The sequence below is a fragment of the Drosophila bipectinata genome, chromosome XL, assembly GCF_030179905.1.
Source record: "Drosophila bipectinata strain 14024-0381.07 chromosome XL, DbipHiC1v2, whole genome shotgun sequence".
Lineage (NCBI taxonomy): Eukaryota > Metazoa > Arthropoda > Insecta > Diptera > Drosophilidae > Drosophila > Drosophila bipectinata.
Window position 1 is genome coordinate 13,283,857 of NC_091734.1, and position 19,871 is coordinate 13,303,727.

General features: G+C 35.3%; 1 protein-coding gene across 21 annotated transcripts in view; it reads left to right on the forward strand.

The window, feature by feature from the left end:
- Positions 1 to 19,871, forward strand: part of trol (terribly reduced optic lobes) — a 79,903-nt gene that overhangs the window by 16,904 nt on the left and 43,128 nt on the right. For 19 of the 21 annotated variants that reach the window (XM_070276595.1, XM_070276593.1, XM_070276604.1 and 16 more), the window contains exons 3-8: positions 6,741 to 7,200; positions 7,265 to 7,439; positions 7,503 to 7,666; positions 7,976 to 8,545; positions 8,859 to 9,086; positions 9,747 to 9,905. In XM_070276595.1, the coding sequence (XP_070132696.1) occupies positions 6,741 to 7,200; positions 7,265 to 7,439; positions 7,503 to 7,666; positions 7,976 to 8,545; positions 8,859 to 9,086; positions 9,747 to 9,905 (1,756 nt within the window). The remainder of the gene's footprint in view (positions 1 to 6,740; positions 7,201 to 7,264; positions 7,440 to 7,502; positions 7,667 to 7,975; positions 8,546 to 8,858; positions 9,087 to 9,746; positions 9,906 to 19,871) is intronic. The other 2 variants (XM_070276632.1, XM_070276641.1) reach the window with 2 other exon arrangements.

The following is a 19,871-nucleotide window of genomic DNA, read 5'->3' on the forward strand; positions in this document are numbered from 1 at the left end:
GTGGCAGGACCTTCGTTGGTTCTCCTCATCATTGTCACGTAGCTTCTAAGTGCCACAAATTACGCACGCAAATTGGCTTTGTTGTGTCAGTGGTTTGGCGATGATGATGATGATGGTGGTGGTGTGGCAGTGGTAACATTGTTCTTTCGAAAGGAGGCTGCATCGATAGTTTCCCTGCAATCCGTTGTCCTAGGCACTCGTCACTCGTTTGTTTTACAGCGAGAGAAATTAAAGGGAGCTTTTAGAGGGATTTGGATAAACAAAGAGGAAAGAGTTATTGGAAAGAGAACTACTATTTTATTACCTAACTTTTTTATTTTTAAAATATTGTAAAATATTTTTAAAATATTTTATAAATATTGTATTGTATGTAGCTAGTTTCCCTGCTTTTTCTTTCTTAGATACTCGTCGCTCGTTTGTTTTACAGCGAGAGGTAAATAAAAGGGAGTTTTTGGGGATATTTTTTATTAGAAAAAGTTAAGAGTTATATAAATAGAAAAGAAATAGAAATATAAATAGAAAATTAAATAGTAATAGTAAATTATTTAGCTCTATATAGTATATATTTGAATGATATTTTAGATATAATACTTAAAGTAACTATGTAGATCTCCTGTCTATCTATCCCTCTATCTATCCTAGCTACCTCGGTCTTAGATACTCGTCACTCGTTTGTTTAACAGCGAGAGAAATTCATTTAAGCCATTTTGAGAGGTATTTTGAAAGAAAGTGTTATCTGAGAGACTAATACTATATTTTTCAACTCTATAAATAATAAAAATATTAAAGATATAAAACTTCTAAAGACTACTTCCTTGAAAAATTGAGGTTTTAGTGAGTTCTAGTTATTAGGAAAAGGTTCTTTAAAAAACCAAAAATGTTTAATAGTTTTTAAACCTTTATTATGGACATTATTATAGAAATATTCTCTAAGATTAGATCTCTAGTTCTTAGATCTTTAAAATAACATTATTTTTTGAAGTGCAACCAAAAAATCTGGCCATTAAACGGGGCTTAGGAATGGCAACAACAAAGTAACTGCACTTCCTGGGAGATGTATATACATTCTTTTTTGTGGTTTTATGATTTTTTTTTTTTTTTTGAAAGGACCAGCTCTTGTCCTGACAACTTAATATGAGGCACGAACCAAGTCAACCAGCCAGGCGCCAGAAGCCAGAAGCCTCAAGTCTCAACTCTCAGCCATGTCAGAGAAGAATCATAAAGTGGGTGGTAGGGGGCAAGAGGGGGTGTGGCATGAGGCAGATATGCTGCCGACAACTTAAAGGCGTTAATGGTCGTTTGTTTTATGAGAAATTGCCAAAACGTGAGCGGCATCCACAAATGATGTGGCAGTGTGGCAGGGTGGCAGGACATCAAAGCGCCCAGGATCAACAGTCGCCAAGCGTGCCTCTCTATATGTATGGACATTTTTCTTTCCCCTTGCTGCTGGACGTGTCCAACCTTGGAGTGGCTTCAACATTTAAATGAGTTTTGTTTAACAAAACAAAACATAAATATTAACCATTCAGATAGTCAGCTATCAAAGCTCAAGCAGGTGTCAGTGAAAAGCCATCTCCTCTAAAAAATATCTCTGGGATATATATATTTATATATTCTTTTATTTATTTCCCCCTTTTTCCATCTGTTTATTGTTTTGTGGAAATGTAATTTCCTTGTCATTGTTAGTGCCACCCACAGGTGCCAGAGTTCAACAGAAAAAAAAAGGCCAGAGGCCAAAGCCAGAGCTAAATTGAATTATTTGTTTGGCTTTGGTCAGACTATAATATATATCTTTTGAAATAAATCCACTAGAACAAGATACTTGTCTGGAAAAACTAATTAAATCAAAAGACAAAACAAAAAAAAAGCAAAAATACTTGCAGTTTAATTAAGACAAGCAGATTGTGCAAAAAATGCAAAATGCGCGATAAATATTTCCTGCTGAGTTCCTACATTGGAATCTCAAAAAAAAAACTAAAACTCAGAAGATATAAGGAAGGTTTCTAGTCGCCCAACAGCTGGGTTGTGGCATCCGGATCGGTCCCATCTAAACAAACATATATGTATATCCATATATATATATATCACTGGATAGATATATATCTCAAGTCTTGGCACAATGATGATTGACGGGTAATCGTGTAATCGTTCTCGGCCGTAGGAGCGGATTGCGGATTTTCTGGATTACTTCTCATAGCATTTTACAGTCTTGCCGTCCTATAGTAGTACTATAGTCGTGTGGCGTCAATTGCTTTGCACTTGCTCTAGAGACCCACATACCACCATCAGACCAGACCAGATTTCCAGATTTTCAGATTTTTTTTTTTCCAAATTTTACAGATTCTTAGATATGCATACATATATTCCTCTAGATGTCACTTTAGAGTGAACTTTTTAGTTTTCGCAGAGGTGGCAGAGGTGGAGGAACAGTTGTCTGGCGGCATTTCGCCTGGCAATTACCTTGAAGCTACTTTTTAATCAAATTTTCACATGTTTTTACCTCCAATTTCCTTCTTCTTTCTCACTCTCTCTTTGTGTCTTTCTCTTTTACTCTCATACTATGGTTTTTTTTTTGGGCTTTTCCGTTGATAATTGTGGCCAACACACACACAAACAAAAGTTTGCCTTTTTGGCCAAAATGCGTTTTGTGGTACTATATATGTGTTTTGGAATACACTTTCCTAAAGGAGGGTTCTGTTGGCCATTTTGGGAATTATTTTTAAAATTTTAAAGCTTTTTTTTTAGCTTAATTTATGGTTTGGTTTAGGCTTAAAATCTTTACTTAAAGTTGCTATTAGAAATATTATTTTAAAAAATGAGAAACATTGTTAAGAAACATCCTCTTCGTTTTAGGGGCTTATAATATACTTTATCTATTTTTTGAATAGCTTTTTTCAAAAACCTCCTTTCTTTAACGAGTTTTTAAGCTTTAAAAGCCAACATTTTTTAGCTTTAAACCTTAAAAATATTTTCCTAGTTTTGAAAACAGAAACAAATTTAATACAAATTATACAAAAAACATAACATAGTTATAAACATAACTATATTACCAACACTACACCTACATACTTACATCTCTTAAATTACTTAAAGATTATAGATTACTTATTTATACATAGATACTTGATATCTATAATTCTATCTATTTTATAGATACTTGATAAGATAGATGCCACTTATAGATGGATTAGATCTATGGTATAATAGTATTTATCAGAAAATAAATCATTTGGCTCATTTTACAGAAGATTTTTGATACATCTTAGAAGATATATACTATATATTCTTGGATATAGATTTATCTATAGATATATATATATATAACCAGATTTGTTTGAATCTATATATATATATATGGTTTTTTGAAGATTTTTAATATATTAGGTTTGTTGAAGATAGGTAGGTATTCCAAAAACATAAACCACAAGTAAATAAGGCATTTCGCATTTTTAGCTTGAAATCCTTGATATTTTCTTATTCTTAATAGTATTATTATACAATTTTTAGTTATAATTAAGACTATAATATTATATATAATAATTAGTACTAGTATTAATAGACAATATTTAGATAGACGTAGTAGCAAACAGACCCTTTCCGTCTTACTTTTTCCAGAGCTTTCTTTCAATCTTTTGTTATATTTTTCTTCTACAAATATTAATTAAATTCTTGTTATATTACATTTTATTGCTTAAATAATATTTAAGCTTTTTTTAATTCCATGTATATTTTTTTAGACCTTAGTGTATTATTTTTTAGTCTAATATTTTGACTTTCATAATTTCTCTTCCTTCATTGTTTTTTGGTCTAAAGCCACGCCCTAGGCCTGCTGACCGCCCAGTGTCTGCCGTGCCTGGAGGCCACAAATTGTCTGCCAGTTTGTCAGTCAGTCAGTCTGCCTCTCAGTCACTCTGTCAGTTAGTCAATAACTTTTTCTTTCGCTTTGTCAGACTGTCGCCCCCACCTCTCCTCGCCTCGCCCCATTTCGTCCAGCCACAAGTCCAATTTTGGTATGTCGGGATCGATTTAGTGAGAATTGGCTCGATGTCTGCGATTTTTGAACGTAGATGAAAATAAATTGCCGGCACACATATGTTCGCCAAATTTATGGCCCCACCAGGGAGGAGGGAGTGTCTTTCAGTCTGTAATTTGTCTTTCAGGAAATGAGCCTGAAAACGCCACAAAAAAAAAAAACAAAATCAAACAAGTAGGAGAGTTCGATAAACGCATGTGGTGTTTTTTTTTTTTTTGAGTCTAGAGGTCTAAGGATGGTTTACCATTAAGGGTGGCATGGCATGACCTTTCTTCCTTTGTCGATGACCCACTTTTGGCTTCAAAAATGAGCAACAAGTTGAGACAATTGACAATAACCATGTGTTTTTTTTTTTTGGCAAATGTATAAATGTGGTCGAGTCAGAGGCAGATGCATCTCGGGGTAGAAATGGGTTCAAGGACATGACGTTGTCATCTAATTGGTGAGGCACATAAATAACATTTCGTGTTCGTTTATACACTAATATTTATTTAAAACTATGCCTGTTTGTCTGTTATACGTTGCGTATGCGTAATAATTCATTTCGCTACTAAATTGCATACGAAAATCGATGTGGGCGGCGGTGGCACAGTTTTAGAAGCTCTGCAGTGTCCGGCCATGCTGTTTGCATGCATTAGCGGACAGCTCCGAGTAATCACAATAAACGCCCGGAATCTGTGTCAAGCATGCCAGCCAGCTAGAATGCAACCTCCACCGGAATCCAACAGATGCTCGCCGTATCTCTCTCTTCAATTATTAGGATCTGCAACAATTAGCACAGAAATCACAAGAAAACAAATCAAATATTGATAGCCTTATCGATGACGGCAAAAATATTATTATTATTATTATTATTATGTATAACACACTGTCTGCCAAAAAAAACTTGCCAAAAGCAGGAGCTGGGGGGTAACAACTTCAAAGTCCGTTTACGTGACCCAACAAGGCCATAAAAACGACAGACACTTTGTAGACATCACGAAGTCGAACAACAAAATCCAGGAAAACAAAACATTGTGGATGATTTCGTCACAAAAACAAAGTTTGTTCAACTTTTGATTTTTGAGGGAAAGAGTTCTTTAGAAGCAAGAGTGGTTGTTTTTATGAATTTTTGAACTTTTATTTAAGATTTTTAATTGATGTTCTTAAATTTTAAGGTTATTTGGCAAATAATTTAAGGGATTTCGTCACAAAAAATTGAGTTTATCTTTTAATTTTGGGTTTCTGAAAGAAAAATGGGAGTTTCTTTAATATTTTAAACTTTATTTTTCTTTCTCAATTAATATTGATTGCTTTCTTGCATTATTTATTTAGTTAGCGATAAGAAAATGAAATAAAGAAAAAGAGAGAAACGTTATTTTTATGATATCTTAGCTTAAATTTAATTCAATAAGCTTCTTTCTATTATTTTTTAGCTAATAAATAGTCATCTAATAAACTTTAAAACCTCCAATAGCAGGAATTCGTCACAAAACTATTTTGTAGCTCTTTTTTTTGTTTTCAAGGGAAATAGTTGTTAAAGACTCTTCTTTTATAATTATTTTATACTTTATTTTAATATTTATTTAACTTATAAGCTTTTTTAATAACAAAATTTAAGAAATCAAAAAAGTATAAGAGAATTCGTCACCAAAACATTACCTAAATTTTCCAATTGGGGTTTCATCGAAAAGATTACTTGTTAAAAAGTTTAATTAAGGTCTTAATAGGATTTTCTTTTCCTCTTTTATTATTAATTTCTTTCCTTCTAAAATTATGAGACTTGACAAGCTTTATCTTATGATTTAAACTCTATTTTTGATGCTTTATCTGAATCAGTGTTCATTTAATTGAAATTCATTGTAAAAATCGAGTTAATAAAATAGAGAATACCCATTTTCCACGCAACTGCCCCCCACCCGCCTCTCGATGCATTCTCGTGTCTCTGCCACTATCTTTTTAGTTTATCGAAGTATTTCGATAAGAGGATAGAAGAGTGGCTCGGGCCATGCACATTTGGCCCACATTCCATATACATATATATGTATATGTATATTCCCACACAGGCATATGGCTGGTGGGGAGTGGACTGGAGTGGAGTGATCGAGGGGAGTTGAAGAAAGACTTCCCCGGAGGGCTGGAAAGAAAGAGAGCACATCGAACATCAATTTTGTGGCAAGATATGATCTGGAGAAGGGGGCAGGGCAGGGCGGGGCAGGGGCATACAACACGCGGAGAAATGCCTTTTATCAGCCAAAGGCAACAATAAATAAATATATGACGTAGACACGCGTCTATGCTGATACACCCTTTCCCGTAAAATTTAAAAACTGGCACTTGAAATCAAAGTTCAATCAGGAAATGGGTTTAAAAATAGATAGGGGTGGAAAAGGGGGATAATTTTAAGGCTTTCTTATAGAAAATTAATGATAATATTATAAATAATTATAATATTTTGGGAAAAATCCTTTAAAAACCTCAAAAAACTTTACTTTTCTTTAAAAATGAAAACCTACAGTTTCTTAACAGCGACAGTTTTAGAAACACTGTGGTGAAAAGCTAGCCACTGCACAGTTTCCCACAACTGTGACTCTGCTTAGCCAAGACCACAACCAGCAATATTCCAACTTTTGGGCTTGTTGGAGTGCTTTTTTGACAAGTTTTAAGAATTTCATTAAAAATTAGTAAAATTTATTTATTTTATTAATTTTTTTTTATTATTTTTTAGCAAATTTCAAATGTTTTTGACGATGATACGGACTTTATGCTGGCCGATGAGGCCTCCTTGCAGTCCAATAGCGATGCCACGCCCATTGTCGATACGGATGACCTGAAGATCGGCTTTGACTATGACGCGGACGAAGAACTGCCCCTGGAAGAGGAGCAGCAGCCCAGTGGCAGCTGGCTCTCAACTGTCAGCCATCGTGTCCGACGCTCACTGTCGCGGTTCTTTGGCGGCGAACAGAAGGAACAGCCCCGCCAACGTCGGCGGGCCATGGAACGGCAGAGGGAGCGCCGCCGCCAGGCCAAGGAGCAGCGCCAGCTGGAGGCCCGTCAGCGCCAGGAGCTCAAGGAGCGCCAGCGCCAGCAGGAGGAGCAGGCGAGACGTGGACCCTTCAAGCGGGACTCTTTCGACGAGACCGAGGGCTCCGGCACTGAGGTGGACCAAGAGCAGGACTTTGTCAGCTGTGAGTCTATATTTTCAATAGAATGATCTATTTTTTAATAAAATCCTTTGATCCTTTGGACTAGATCGCGTGTCCTTTACCTTAAACGAGCCTTATCAAGAGGAATTCAACGATCCGGACAGCGAGGCTTATTTGCAGCTCCAGAAATCTCTGGAGGATGATCTGCGCAGCTTCTTCGATCGAACCTATCCGAACTTGGTCGATGAACTGGATATCCGTAGTATCCTAGTGCGAGCCGAGTAAGTCTAGAACTCAGTCATCATCCTATTTTGAAGGATAATTATTTTTGTTTTTAATTCCAGTCCCACGGATGACTCCTTCAAGGTGAATGTCCTGCTGAAGTTGCAAATCCCCGAGCGTATCACCGATTTCCGTAACAAGTTCTTCGATCAACTGACCAACTACAAACGTATCGAGAATCTGGGCGCCTCCGCCGATGAGAACTTTTCCTTCACCGAAGTCCAGGGTAAGTTTGGGCCACAAATTTTCATTCCATTCCAGTAGATGCTCCTTTCTATTTTCAATGACTACCTATTGCCGCTTTTGGTGTGAGACGCTGCTTGTAGAAAACTATGCCCCATATTCCCCAAAAGAAACCATTACAATCCCATCCTTAAAACTGAAACCATTTCCCCACCAAATATCTCCTGGATTTCCAAGTCGATGGGGATACTTTTGAGGGGGATTGTCTCCTTCAAAAGTATCCAATCGTTGGCTATTCTCAAAATGTACAATTTCCACAACTATTTTGTTTCCCCACATCCTCACCCCAAAGACCCCAAGAGACACCATATGGAGGGTAGTGCTGCCGCCCCAGAACCGCGCGTCTCCTTCGAGGGGGGCAAGCGTATCCCCAACCTAAATCTGGCCACCGACGAACCCGAAACCCCCTCCACTCCCAGTGTCTTTGATGCACCGGTTCAGTCGCGCGCCGACCTGGGCGGCGGAAAGAGGATCTTTAGCCTGAATCTCCAACCGGATGATGATGCTCCGGCACCGCCAGAGCCCACCACTACGGCCCAGTATGGTATCGTGGGATCGCGTGGAGGTGGCTCCTTTTTCCCCGATCGGACCACAACTCCCAGTGTCTTTGATGCTCCTGTGCAGTCGCGTGCCGACCTGGGCGGTGGAAAGCGAATCTTTAATCTCAACCTGTTTGATGATGATGATGATGACACAACAACGACAACGACAACAACAACACAATCTTCATCACCCAAGAAAGGACATCCTTCGTGCTTCAACAACTACTTTAGATGCGACAACAACCAGTTCATCATGTGCGACAAGGCCTGTAATTCTGTACAGGATTGCCTTGATGGTTCCGATGAGAGTAACTGCGAAGGTTGGTCACCCCAAAAGCTGGATGGATAAAGCTGCAAGCCGATAACTAACCCAATCATAAAGATCTGATCTCTGAGAAGCTCTTACGTAATTGTAAAACTGTGACCTGTGACCTGTTGTGTGTGTGATGTCTTATCATCGATTTAGAAAAAAAAATAAGGGCTTTCCAAGCTTCAAAATCCTTCTGTCTCCATCTCTGTGATTGTCCCTCTATATATATATATCCTTGTCTGTGTTAAAGTCTTCTGTCTTCTCTACTGTCTCTACGGTCGTTATATGCCCTTCCCTAATTCGATTTGTGGTTAATGCTGCAGGATCTGAGACGGAATTGGATCTCCCAGTCAACAACCCTGAGGTGGATGATAAGAAAAATGATTTGTCGCCGGATGTGGAAGGCTCGGGCTCGGTTGAAGAATCCAATTGTCGCGGTGATGCCACATTCACATGCCGACGCAGTGGTCGTGTCATCTGCGACGATATGGTCTGTGATGGTAACAGGGATTGTGCCGATGCCGAGGACGAAGAGAATTGTAATCGCGAAGGTCAGGGTAATGAAATATTAGGACATTCATGATCATAGATCGATCGCAGGATCGATTCTTTCATTCAATTTAAATGCATAACTCATGGCTGCTTCAAATTGGCTTCAAATTATAGGTGTTACTTATCGAGATAATCGATAGTAATCGATAGTAATCATGTATAAAGTATTTAAACATTAACAAGGATCTAAAGAGCTTTACATCACTATATTAATATGGTTCAAGAAAGAATACTTAGCTATAATAAGTTATCTAGATAATCGATAGTTATCGATAGTAAAAATAATAATAAAATTTTCAAAAGCAGAAGAGCAGACATTAAAAAGGTATCACTCATTAAAAAAGGATCTTAAAAGCTAAGTTATCTATATAATCGATAGTTATCGATAGTAATAGTACAGAATTCAAACAGTTAACCAGAACCTGAAGAACCAACATAATAAATGCTTTTTTCCACCAAAAATAGCCCTTAAAAAATACTAATTGGTGTTAGTTATCTAAAATATCGATAGTTATATCGATACCTGAAGAGCCACAACCATTAAGCATTTATTTCATTTCATTTACAATCATTTGCCTTTAAATATTTATTTTATATTTTTATTTAAAATATAATTTGTTTGCTTTTCTTTCCTTTTTTCCCTCAATTGCTTGCTTTAGTTTGCAATGATTCTGAGTTCAAGTGCGACAACAAGTGCTTACCTTTGACCCTGCGCTGCGATAATCGATACGATTGTGAGGATCAGACCGATGAGGCAGGATGCCTCTACCCTCCACAGAAGACAGAAGACGAACATGCTATACCAGAACCCCTACCGGGTGAGTTATTTTTTTAATTTGATTTTATATTTTCTATTTTTTTTTTTATTTGCTTTTAAGTGCATTTTATATTTTATGTGATTTTAGTTTTTCTAGCATCTTTGATTTCTAAATTTTTGGCTTGTGGGTTATTTTGTGAAGTGGAATCATCGCCACATTTGGCGATCGCTTTTGGGAAATGTGCTGATCTCATGCCCAACATTAGTTTCTGGTCTGGCTCTGTAATAATGGCCAGAATAAATTCTCAATATTAATTGGCCCGATAAATGAGAATATTTCCATTGAGTGCCGCCACCACTTTGTAATATCTTTTCATAATTTTATTTATGGTATGCGTCTCGGTTCTCGTTGTAGTATTCTTTCAACTTGAATAAAGTTCGTTTAGGCATTCAATTGGGTTAAATATGAAAAGTTCTAATGGATTTCCATTGGAATCGATGCATTGGAATGCAAAACAATCGAATAGCAATCGTTTCGTTTCGAAAAAGTAATTTTTATTAATGAACCGTTCAAGATTTGATGAAACGTGAAATGATTCGTATGGGGTTCTCGGTGTTTTATTAAAAATTAGGGATGTCGGAAATATATCAAAATATCGATATATCGATATATTTTCTCTTAAAAAAATATTATTATCGTGATATTTTTTGGGCAAAAATAGTCGATAATAATATTTTTGAGTTGGTGTTCTCCGATATTAGTTGCGAAAGAAAGGAAATGCAGGTTTACTTGAGTATGCCATTTTGTAGTTGGGAGACAAATCCGTTGGAATTCTGGAACTCACAAATTTCAACGATGCCGATGCTAGCGAAGGTTGCTTTAAGTTTTCTTATCACGCCTGGAAGTTCGGTTCCATCTGAACGGTTGGCTTCTGCCATTAAATGTATTGTCTGTGACTCCCGCAGTCGAATGACAGACCAGCATATAACCGAAAGAGTTTTTTTTAAATCATTGAAGAAAGATTTATTTTGTAATTAAGAGTAATTAAGAGCATTAAATAAGAGAATTAAGTAATTAGCATTATTAAGTACATATTCCATGAATTCCATGAAAATTTTTTTTTTTTGTATTAAGTTTTTTTTTATAAATAAATTTGAATACAATGTCCTTAATAATTTTGTTATTTTTTATTTCAAAGAACTTAAATAAAAGTTGCTTGAGAGTGGGTATAAATATTTGTTGTTTTTTCAATTCACTTTTTAAATAAAAAAATATGTCTTATTTGCAATTCATGGCGGATGAAAACACATATTAAAACCTTTTTTTAAATTTAAAAATAACCTTTTTTCAAATTTAGCTGACTATAAAAAATATCGAAAATACTCGATATATCGATTTTTTTTGGTGATATTTCTGAATATTATCGATTGATATTTTTTTCACAGCAAATATCATCAATACGATATTTTTTCAAAAACCAACAACCCTATTAAAAATACAATTTTAATGATTATGATGGAGAATAATGGTTTCTTAAGAGGTTCAGTGAACTATTCGAAGGAAGGGAAAGGTGTGGAAGTGTTGAAAAGTACTTGAAAAAGTGTGACCTTGCTCTCTATTTATAAAACATCATGTTTATTCTTCTTGGCTTTTGCTCATTTTCATCTAAAAGTTTTATTCTAACCTCTGTCTTTAAGAAATTGACAATTTTCCCACACAATTCAGTCTACTTTTCTGGTAGAACCCCAACCTCATGCTGTGCAAATTGTGCACTAAAACCCAAAAACATAAATGCAAATAGTAGCAGAGACAAAAAACCCAAAGCTAAACAAGAGAAAAAAAAAGTGAAATTACAAAACCCATCCCATCGAAAAACCCCAAAAAAAAACAACCTTCTGGTTTTGTTCTGTTCTTGCCCCAAAGACACACAGCAGAGAGAGGGGTCTAAAAAAACAAAAACCAGATTACAATATCTATGAAATATGCCACAAAAGTATGCAACGCAACGAGACCCAAAAAAAATATGTTATATAGATGGTGATTTGGGGTTCTGACAGCGTGTGTAACGGCAAAAACAATTTGCAACAGATTAAAATTACCCCTAAGCGTATTATAAACTTAAATAATCCGCTTGCCACTTGCTGCACCAAACAAAAAAAAACACACGACCAGTAGAGCATCCAGGCTGGGGAAACCCCCACAAAAAGCCAAATCCTGACTCCTTATATCCAGTTCACAGTCGAGAGTTGCCAGTTTTAGTACTTGGGGGCGTGTTAAGTGCTGTCAACGAGATTAAATGCAATGTCAGAGGTTGCCACCTCCTCACACCACCCACACACACGCAATGCGGGGGCGACAAAAAAAAAAAATGAATCCGAAAGGAATCCCCAACCACCCACCATTTGCCCGAAAGTTGTGTCCTTGGAAATTTAATGAATTTTCAACACTCGACTCCTGGGCATCTAAAAACAAAGGGGGGTGGGATTCTGGAAAGTGTTTATGGAGGATGTATATTTGGAATGGTTTTAAATAGGTATGGGTTGTAGTTTTCTGAAATATTAATCATGAAAGGGGGATACATATTTTATATTTATGAATAACTAAGAAATAACTAAGAAATAAAAGAATTAAAACCAAGATATAAGAAATAAATAGCTTAAATAAAGCTCTTTAATTTTAAACTCTATTTTGTGGCTTTGATATTTATCTAAAAAATCGAAGGATTTTGGAAATACTATCAATAGGTAGGTTTAAGATTTAAGCTTGAGGTTTAGGCTTTTTTATTTTAGAGTTAAAGTTCTTTAAAAAAAGTATAGGATATCTATAAAACCTGTTTTTCTTCTAGAAATATTATAGAAATACTAGGTACTTCGAACTTATTTAAAGAATTCAAAGAATATATCTGAAAAATCAATTGCTAATCGAAACACCATATATAATTAGGTTTAAGGTTAGGTTGGGGCTTCTAGATACTTCTAACTTCTTTTAAGGCTTTAGAGAATATATCTGAAAAATCGATTACTAACCGCAGCCAAACTACCATGGATAACTGGGTTTAATCAGGGTAAGGTTGAGGCTTCTAGATATTTACTTCGAACTTCTTTAAAGGCTTTATAGAATATATCTAAAAAATCGATTTATAATTTCTAACAAAACTTGATAACCTGTAAATTAGGTTTACGGTTAGGTTGAGGCTTCTAGATACTTTGAACTTCTTTAAAGAAAGATAGACTCTAAGAGTCGTAACCCTCAAATACATCTTAAAACCCAAGAATACTAACTCTTCTTTTTAAGCCCCATGCTCTTATTCTGTTCTGTTTGGATACCTTTTCTTTACCAGTTATTATTTCTATAATTCTTAAATGCATTTAACATCTGGATATGCCCTTTAGCTTTGTGTGTCTGTGTTTCTTTTTGTATTTTTGTTGTTTTTGTGTCGTTCTGAAATCCGAAACCGGCAGTTTACTGGGTGCTGCTGGGTTTCGAAAGTGCGTCAATGGAAATGGAAAACGGAAGCTGGGTGTGCTTTTGCACTTGAAGCCGAGCACGAGAACCTAAATTGTGAGGCTTTCTGGTTTTATCATTATGCAAGTGGAAAATAAAATATATATATATGTATGTTTGTATATGTATGATGTGTAAAACATATATAGAGAATATGAGGAGTAGATGGAGGTTGTTGGGAAATGTAATTACACAGCCCTGTTTGCTTCCCCCATTTTTCGGTTTATTTTGTAATTTTGGTATTCAAAAGTTGCATTTGAATTTATGGACATGCTTCTCAGTGCTTTTTTCGCTATTTTACAAATTTTACAATTGTTTTGTGGCTTTTGGTTTTGTTGGCTTTTTGTTGCTTGATTAAATTTGGCCAAAAGACGACAAGCAAAAAAAATGTTTATTTCGCGCCACGAAGGGGGAAAAAAAAGTGGCTCGAGTCAATTAGCAGCTTCAGTTGCCTGAACTGTGTTAAATGGCAGTGGATTTCAACCACACATACATATACACAGTGAAAAAAAATATAAATACAAAATTGCATAGACAAGGAAAGTGTGAAAAAAAATAGGAAACACATATGCAAATTGCAGTTGCCAGCCAGCCAGCCAGCCAACGCTTTTCTTTTCTCACCCAACGCCAAAAAGGGCGAAAATTAAGCCAAGAAATAAAGAAATAAACAAAGAAAAGCAGAGGAAAATGCTATATAGGATATGCAGAAAGTAAAAGGAAATTATAGAAACGAATAGGATAATACCCTAAAAAAGATATAGGATATAAAAAATATGGTAACTTATATGAGAATTCAGTGACTTAATTCTTTGAAAACAAGGTCTTTTTAAGAAAATATTATTTACTACCTATTTTTCTCAGTGTCAGTCTCCTTATTAGACTCTCATAATTTACGATCACTTATTTTAAAACTTAAGTAACTTTTAGCTTTTTATTTTAAGCTACTGTTCTTAGCCACTTTCAATAAATCACCAAGGCATTCATAAATTCTAAATTTTTATGTCAAAACTTAGTTAAAGCTTAAGTCGAACATTGTTTATTTTATGTTTTTAGATTCTTAAATAGAAACCCCCAACATGCAATAATTTTTAGGATTTATTTCAACATTTCTTGGCCAAGTTAATTGCCATTTGTATGGACCCTATTGATGGTTTTGTATTTTTTGGTTGAAATCATAAAAATCATAACTGTAAACAATGCTAACTTAACCTCCTTGGAGCCCCCCATATCCACCCCACCTCTTAAGGGGACTGTGCATGTCTGATGAGGTTTTATTTTTTTTGGGGAAAAAGTGAAAATCCTGGCACTTCCGTTTTCGGTTGCTGGAGGTTAGGGGTTTTTTTTTTATGGCACTTGAAAATTTTGTAAATGATAAATTATGTAATTAGGTTAGTAGTTTTTATTTTTAAAGATCACTATACCCTTTCAGGGGGTATTATGTTTGTGGTTAAAAGTATATATATTCTTGATCAGCATCCTTTCCTGAGTTAATAAAAGATATAATTCTGAAAATATAAACATTCATATTATCCATTGCCTACTTTTAAGGGCGCCTGCAAGTCTAATAGTAATTAGCAGGAGAATTTACCATTTTTTTGGGTATTATAACATTCTAAAATATCCTTTAATTTGGTATTTATTTAATAAAATATTTTTTAAAAAATTAATTAAAAACAGTGCCCTCCTCCTCGATTCTCATAGGTCGCACTTAAGCAGGCCCGAAAAAGCGGCGAAATAGGTTTTTATTTTTTTGGTTTTTGTTGTAGATTTTGTTGTAACTGGTTTATTGTAATGGCTTATGTTGTTGTAGGGATATGGTTGTTGTAGCTTTCTGTAGTTGTTGTAAGTTATGATTGTTGTAGCTTTTTGTTGTTGTTGTAGTATTTGTTTATGTTGTTGTTGTACTTTTTGTTGTTGTTGTAGTTTTTGTTGTTGTTGTAGTTTTTGTTGTTATTGTAATTTTTGTTGTTGTAATTTTTTGTTGTTGTAATTTTTTGTTGTTGTAATTTTTTGTTGTTGTAATTTGTTGTTGTTGTAATTTGTTGTTGTTGTAAATTTTTTTGTTGTAATTTTTTGTTGTTGTAATTTTTTGTTGTTGTAATTTTTTTGTTGTAATTTTTTTGTTGTAATTTGTTTTGCTGTAATTTTTTTTTGGGTTTTTTTTGTTGTCATAATGTTTTATGTTAAACATTTTTTTTTATTTTTTTTTTAACTTATTGGTTTTATTTGGGGTTTTTAAGGATTTCTTTTGGCCACGTATCTGAAAGTATTAAATACCAGTACATGTAGAGTATGAGTCTTATTTTCTATAGAACATAGACATTTTTTATTCAGTTCATATTCTCTTAGCCCTTGATATCTCTATGTTTCTAGTCACTTTCGATTTAATCAATAATTAAGTTCTAGTTAAGCCAACTTGCTTATAGAATGAATCTAAACACTATTAGCGCCCCAACACTTTGAGGCTCTGACGCAAGCGCATTGATTTTGGCTTATTTCCGAGCTGGCCAGCAACATGTTGTTGGCAACAAGACGAACCTGCGGCAACACAGTGGCCTGGTTGGCTATTCAAGCTCTATGCTCCTCTGTCTGTATGTGTGTGTGTGTGTGTGTATGGGTTCGGGCCCAAAAAACCGAGCTTGTACGAAACGGCCGGATGCCGTCACCAATGTCGGTGCCTACCTGTCGGTTCGGTCCGTCGGTTCGGTCGGTAGTCAGTCGGTCGGGAAGCCATCGGGTTGGGGCATCGGCTGGGTAGCCGAAGCGTTGGCGCGTGCCCAGCTGAGGAAAAGCGAGTCGAAGTTCGCCAGGCTGCCAGAAAAGTATCTGTATCTGCTGCGGTGGTATCTGTATCTGCCGGATTGAGCTGCGTCAGTTCAACGTGAAGCGTTTGCGTGTGCGTTACGTTGGCGGGTGTTTCAGCTTCAGATTCAGAATCAGTTTTTTAGGAAATACAAGCCCTAACCAAAGTTACTTGTTTAAAAAATTCTCTTACAAAAAAACCAAAAAAAGTAAATAAAAGTGCAAGTGTTTTTGTGTCTTAATTTTTTTTGTTAACATTTTTTTTTTCATCCAAAAACTGTGTCTATATTTTAAAAAGAAAATCTAAAACTTAAGCAGCTTTTGGTTGTGCAACTTCTGTTGGTTTTTTTTTCAAGTGCAGCAGGATCCGCATAGTGATCTCGTTTTATGAAAAAAAAAGAAAAGAAAACTTAAAAAAAACCTATTTCTTATCTTCCAAGTGGCCTTAAAAAAATGTAAAGTTTTAGTGGCTGTGTTGTTGGTTTTGAGATCTGTCTCTTAATGGTTGAGATAAGTTGCTTTTTGATTTGTGATTGGCAGGTTTTTAGGGCTTTTTTAAAGGCTTGATTAATAGATCTATAGTTTTCTCAAAGAAGTAGTCCTTTTAAGTGATCCTTGAAGTTTTTCTGGTGTTTTTTTTTTAAATGTTTTGTGTTTCATTTCTTCTTTTTGGGATTAAGGGTTATTGGTTAAATGTTTGTAGGATTTAGTCTTTTCTAAGTATTATATTTGCTAGACTGGTGGCTCTTTTATAGTTTTACTGAAAAAAGTTCTCTAAAAAGTGCTATTTTTTAACCACAAGCCTTTGATTTCCTTGAAGATTTTTTGTGTTATATTTTATTAAAGCCCTAAAGTATAAAATTCTTCAAATATTGGACTTCTTAAAAAGGCTTCCCCTATTTTTAGAGTTTTTTGTGCTTTTTATTAGCTGAAAAGATTAATATTATCAAAAGTTCTTATTTTTATTATTTTTATTATTGTTCTTATTCCTTTTATACATTTTTTTATTATGTGTTTGTTTAAGGAAGACACTAAGTTGTGATAATTTAATAAAGTTGCTATATAGCTTTATCTAAGAACCTAAAGTTTAGTCTTCACAAAGTGAAGAGGAGTTTAATTTTAAAGAAAAATATTCTTAAAACTTCAAAGACCTCTACTTTGGTTTGCCTTTCACTACCTTTTAGAAACCTTTTTCTTAAAGACTTCTTCAAGAACCCTAATTCCTTTAAAAGAATTATAATTTCTTATAGTTTCTTTAGCTATATTTGGATATATTTCTTTTCCTGGCCTTCCATAGCTTTTGATTTTCTTTCCAAAAACCAAAATCCCAACGTCTGTGAGTGAAAAATTCTCCAAGCACACGATCGCTGGCAAATTGCAAACCGCCTGAGGGGAAAAACCAAGCACTTAAATCATTCAAATATGTTTGCTCGAATCACTCATTATTGTTAAAGAATTATAGCGTGTTTTTTTTTTTGTTGATATTTAGTTGGCCGGCAGAGGGGTGGTGCGGAGAGGGATTAGGTTATAGGCCAAATGTTAGCGATTGGTTATTAATTTATCCAACTGACATGTTGCGGTTGCATTTGCCAGCTTGAGGTTTGAGGTTGCTGCCACAGAATACAGAATGCCATCGATTGTGCCCCATTGCCTGTTGCCAGGTCGTAAATCTCAATCTCAAGATAGAAGAGAAGACGAGAAGCTAAAAGTCGGCTAAAAAGTCGTTGCATTTCTTGGTTAGAAAACCGCGGCAAATAAATCTTCTTGTGCTGCCAGTTTGAGGCAAAACAAACAGTGGAATTTGTGACACTGATTGCTCACTTGATCTCCGACTTCTGCCGCCCTCTTACGGGCCATATATTTTTCGATTAGTTGTATAAATAGATAGATATATCAGACAAAAAGGGGGGTGGATGGGATATAAGAATATGCCTATTTATTCCAAAGGTGTCGCTGACAAATTCTCTCTGTTGCTGGAAAATAAAAATAACAAACCAAATATGGCAGAAGACTATTTTTGTTTCAGTTTCGTTTTAGAGTCGCTTCAGTCATGGTGGAGTTTCTCTTTTTTTTTTTTTGTGGAATTTAAAATTCCTGCAGCTGTCTCTGTGAAATGCAATTTGCTGGCCTCAACAAAATATGGCCAAAACAGACAGCTCGATTCTGTCAAAAAGTCAGGATCGCCCCCGGCGGAGATCGTCTTCCATGGTGTTTTGAGTTTTGTGGGAAAAACCACAAATGTAATTGACTTTTTCTGCCGACATGACAGATTTTTTATGACTATATTTTATAATTCATTGAGTGAGAATATTATATGAGTATACTAACCATATAATGGTGGTTTGTTGAATGAAAGATTTCAGAATGTAGTCTTCAAAACAATTTCCAAATAAAAATCCCACAAAGGCTAGCCTAAAAACCATTACCTTTTTAAAGGATTTTTCGAAAAGAACTTAAATGCATCATTAATTTTAATGACTGTTAATATGCCGGCTAAATAGATAACTTGGCCGCAATTTGAGTTTCTAAAAAAACTCATCATTAAGTGAGAGAGATGAGTTCCTTTGCCAGCTCCAGACCCATCCCCAAGCCCCCGGAGGAGGATGGCTATGTTCTATGGTTTTTCATTCTGAATAGAGGCTGCTGCGGCGATGCATCTCATTAGTGTTTTGGCGATGAAGTATACAAAACACCACAATTTTTGTTAGCCTGGCCAAGACCAGGGTAGCCCGTTGGCCCGTTGGCCCGTTGGCCCACCACTGACGTTGCATTTTGTTGCCAATTATTATTATTATGCGTAACATGTTGGGTAACCCGAAACTTAACCAAGATGCCGCGGCTAAAAGCATTCCTTTAATGCTTCGGTTAATTGAAACATACTTAACTAACAAAACACTAAAAGCAACAACAACAAAAAGCTGTATAATAATTGAAAAAAAAAAACAAAAAAATAAAAATGCAGGCATCTTGCCAAAACCGCATAAACAACAACAAAGCTTTTAGGCGCACACGTATCTGAAAGATACGGATAAAAGCCAGTCGATCGTAGCACCACAAATAAAACCTTTCACTCGACTTGGCACTTTTTGTAGCTCAGATCTTATGCTTTTTTTTTTATATAGAAATATATATATGTATGTGTGTATCTCTTGTGATATATAGTATACAAACATTTTTTTTGTTTGTATCTCAAGTTCAAGTTCATTAGGTCTCACGGCAGTCGGTCTGTGGGATAAAAAAAAAACTACAAAAAAAAAGGGAAAAATTTATTTAGAAAATGGCAACCAATTTGTTGTAATTTATTCCGACTTTTGCTGGCGAGTGAAAATTGGAATATCTTTTGAAATACTATAATTCTTAATTGAAATCCAAATGGTTTTAATCACGTTTTATGATTACGTTATATAATATGTATATGTTTTCCAATCGTGAGATCAAAATCTATATAGTCAAGGGTGGTATTTGGCTTTTGCCTTTGAATTTAGTCGTGTCTTATAAATAATTTAACAAAAAAAAAAAAAAGGTTAACAAAAGGCATTGAGAATTATGGCATATCTATATGGAAATATAACACATTTGTAGATGAAAAGCTTAAAAAAGCCCAAAAAATACCAACAATTGAATGCTGATGAGGCCTGCTCCTGGCGGGTGTCCTCCAGCAAGGATATGCTCTGTGTTGTTCGAGTGGTGGAGGGTTGCGTTATTTAAAATTAAGCAAAC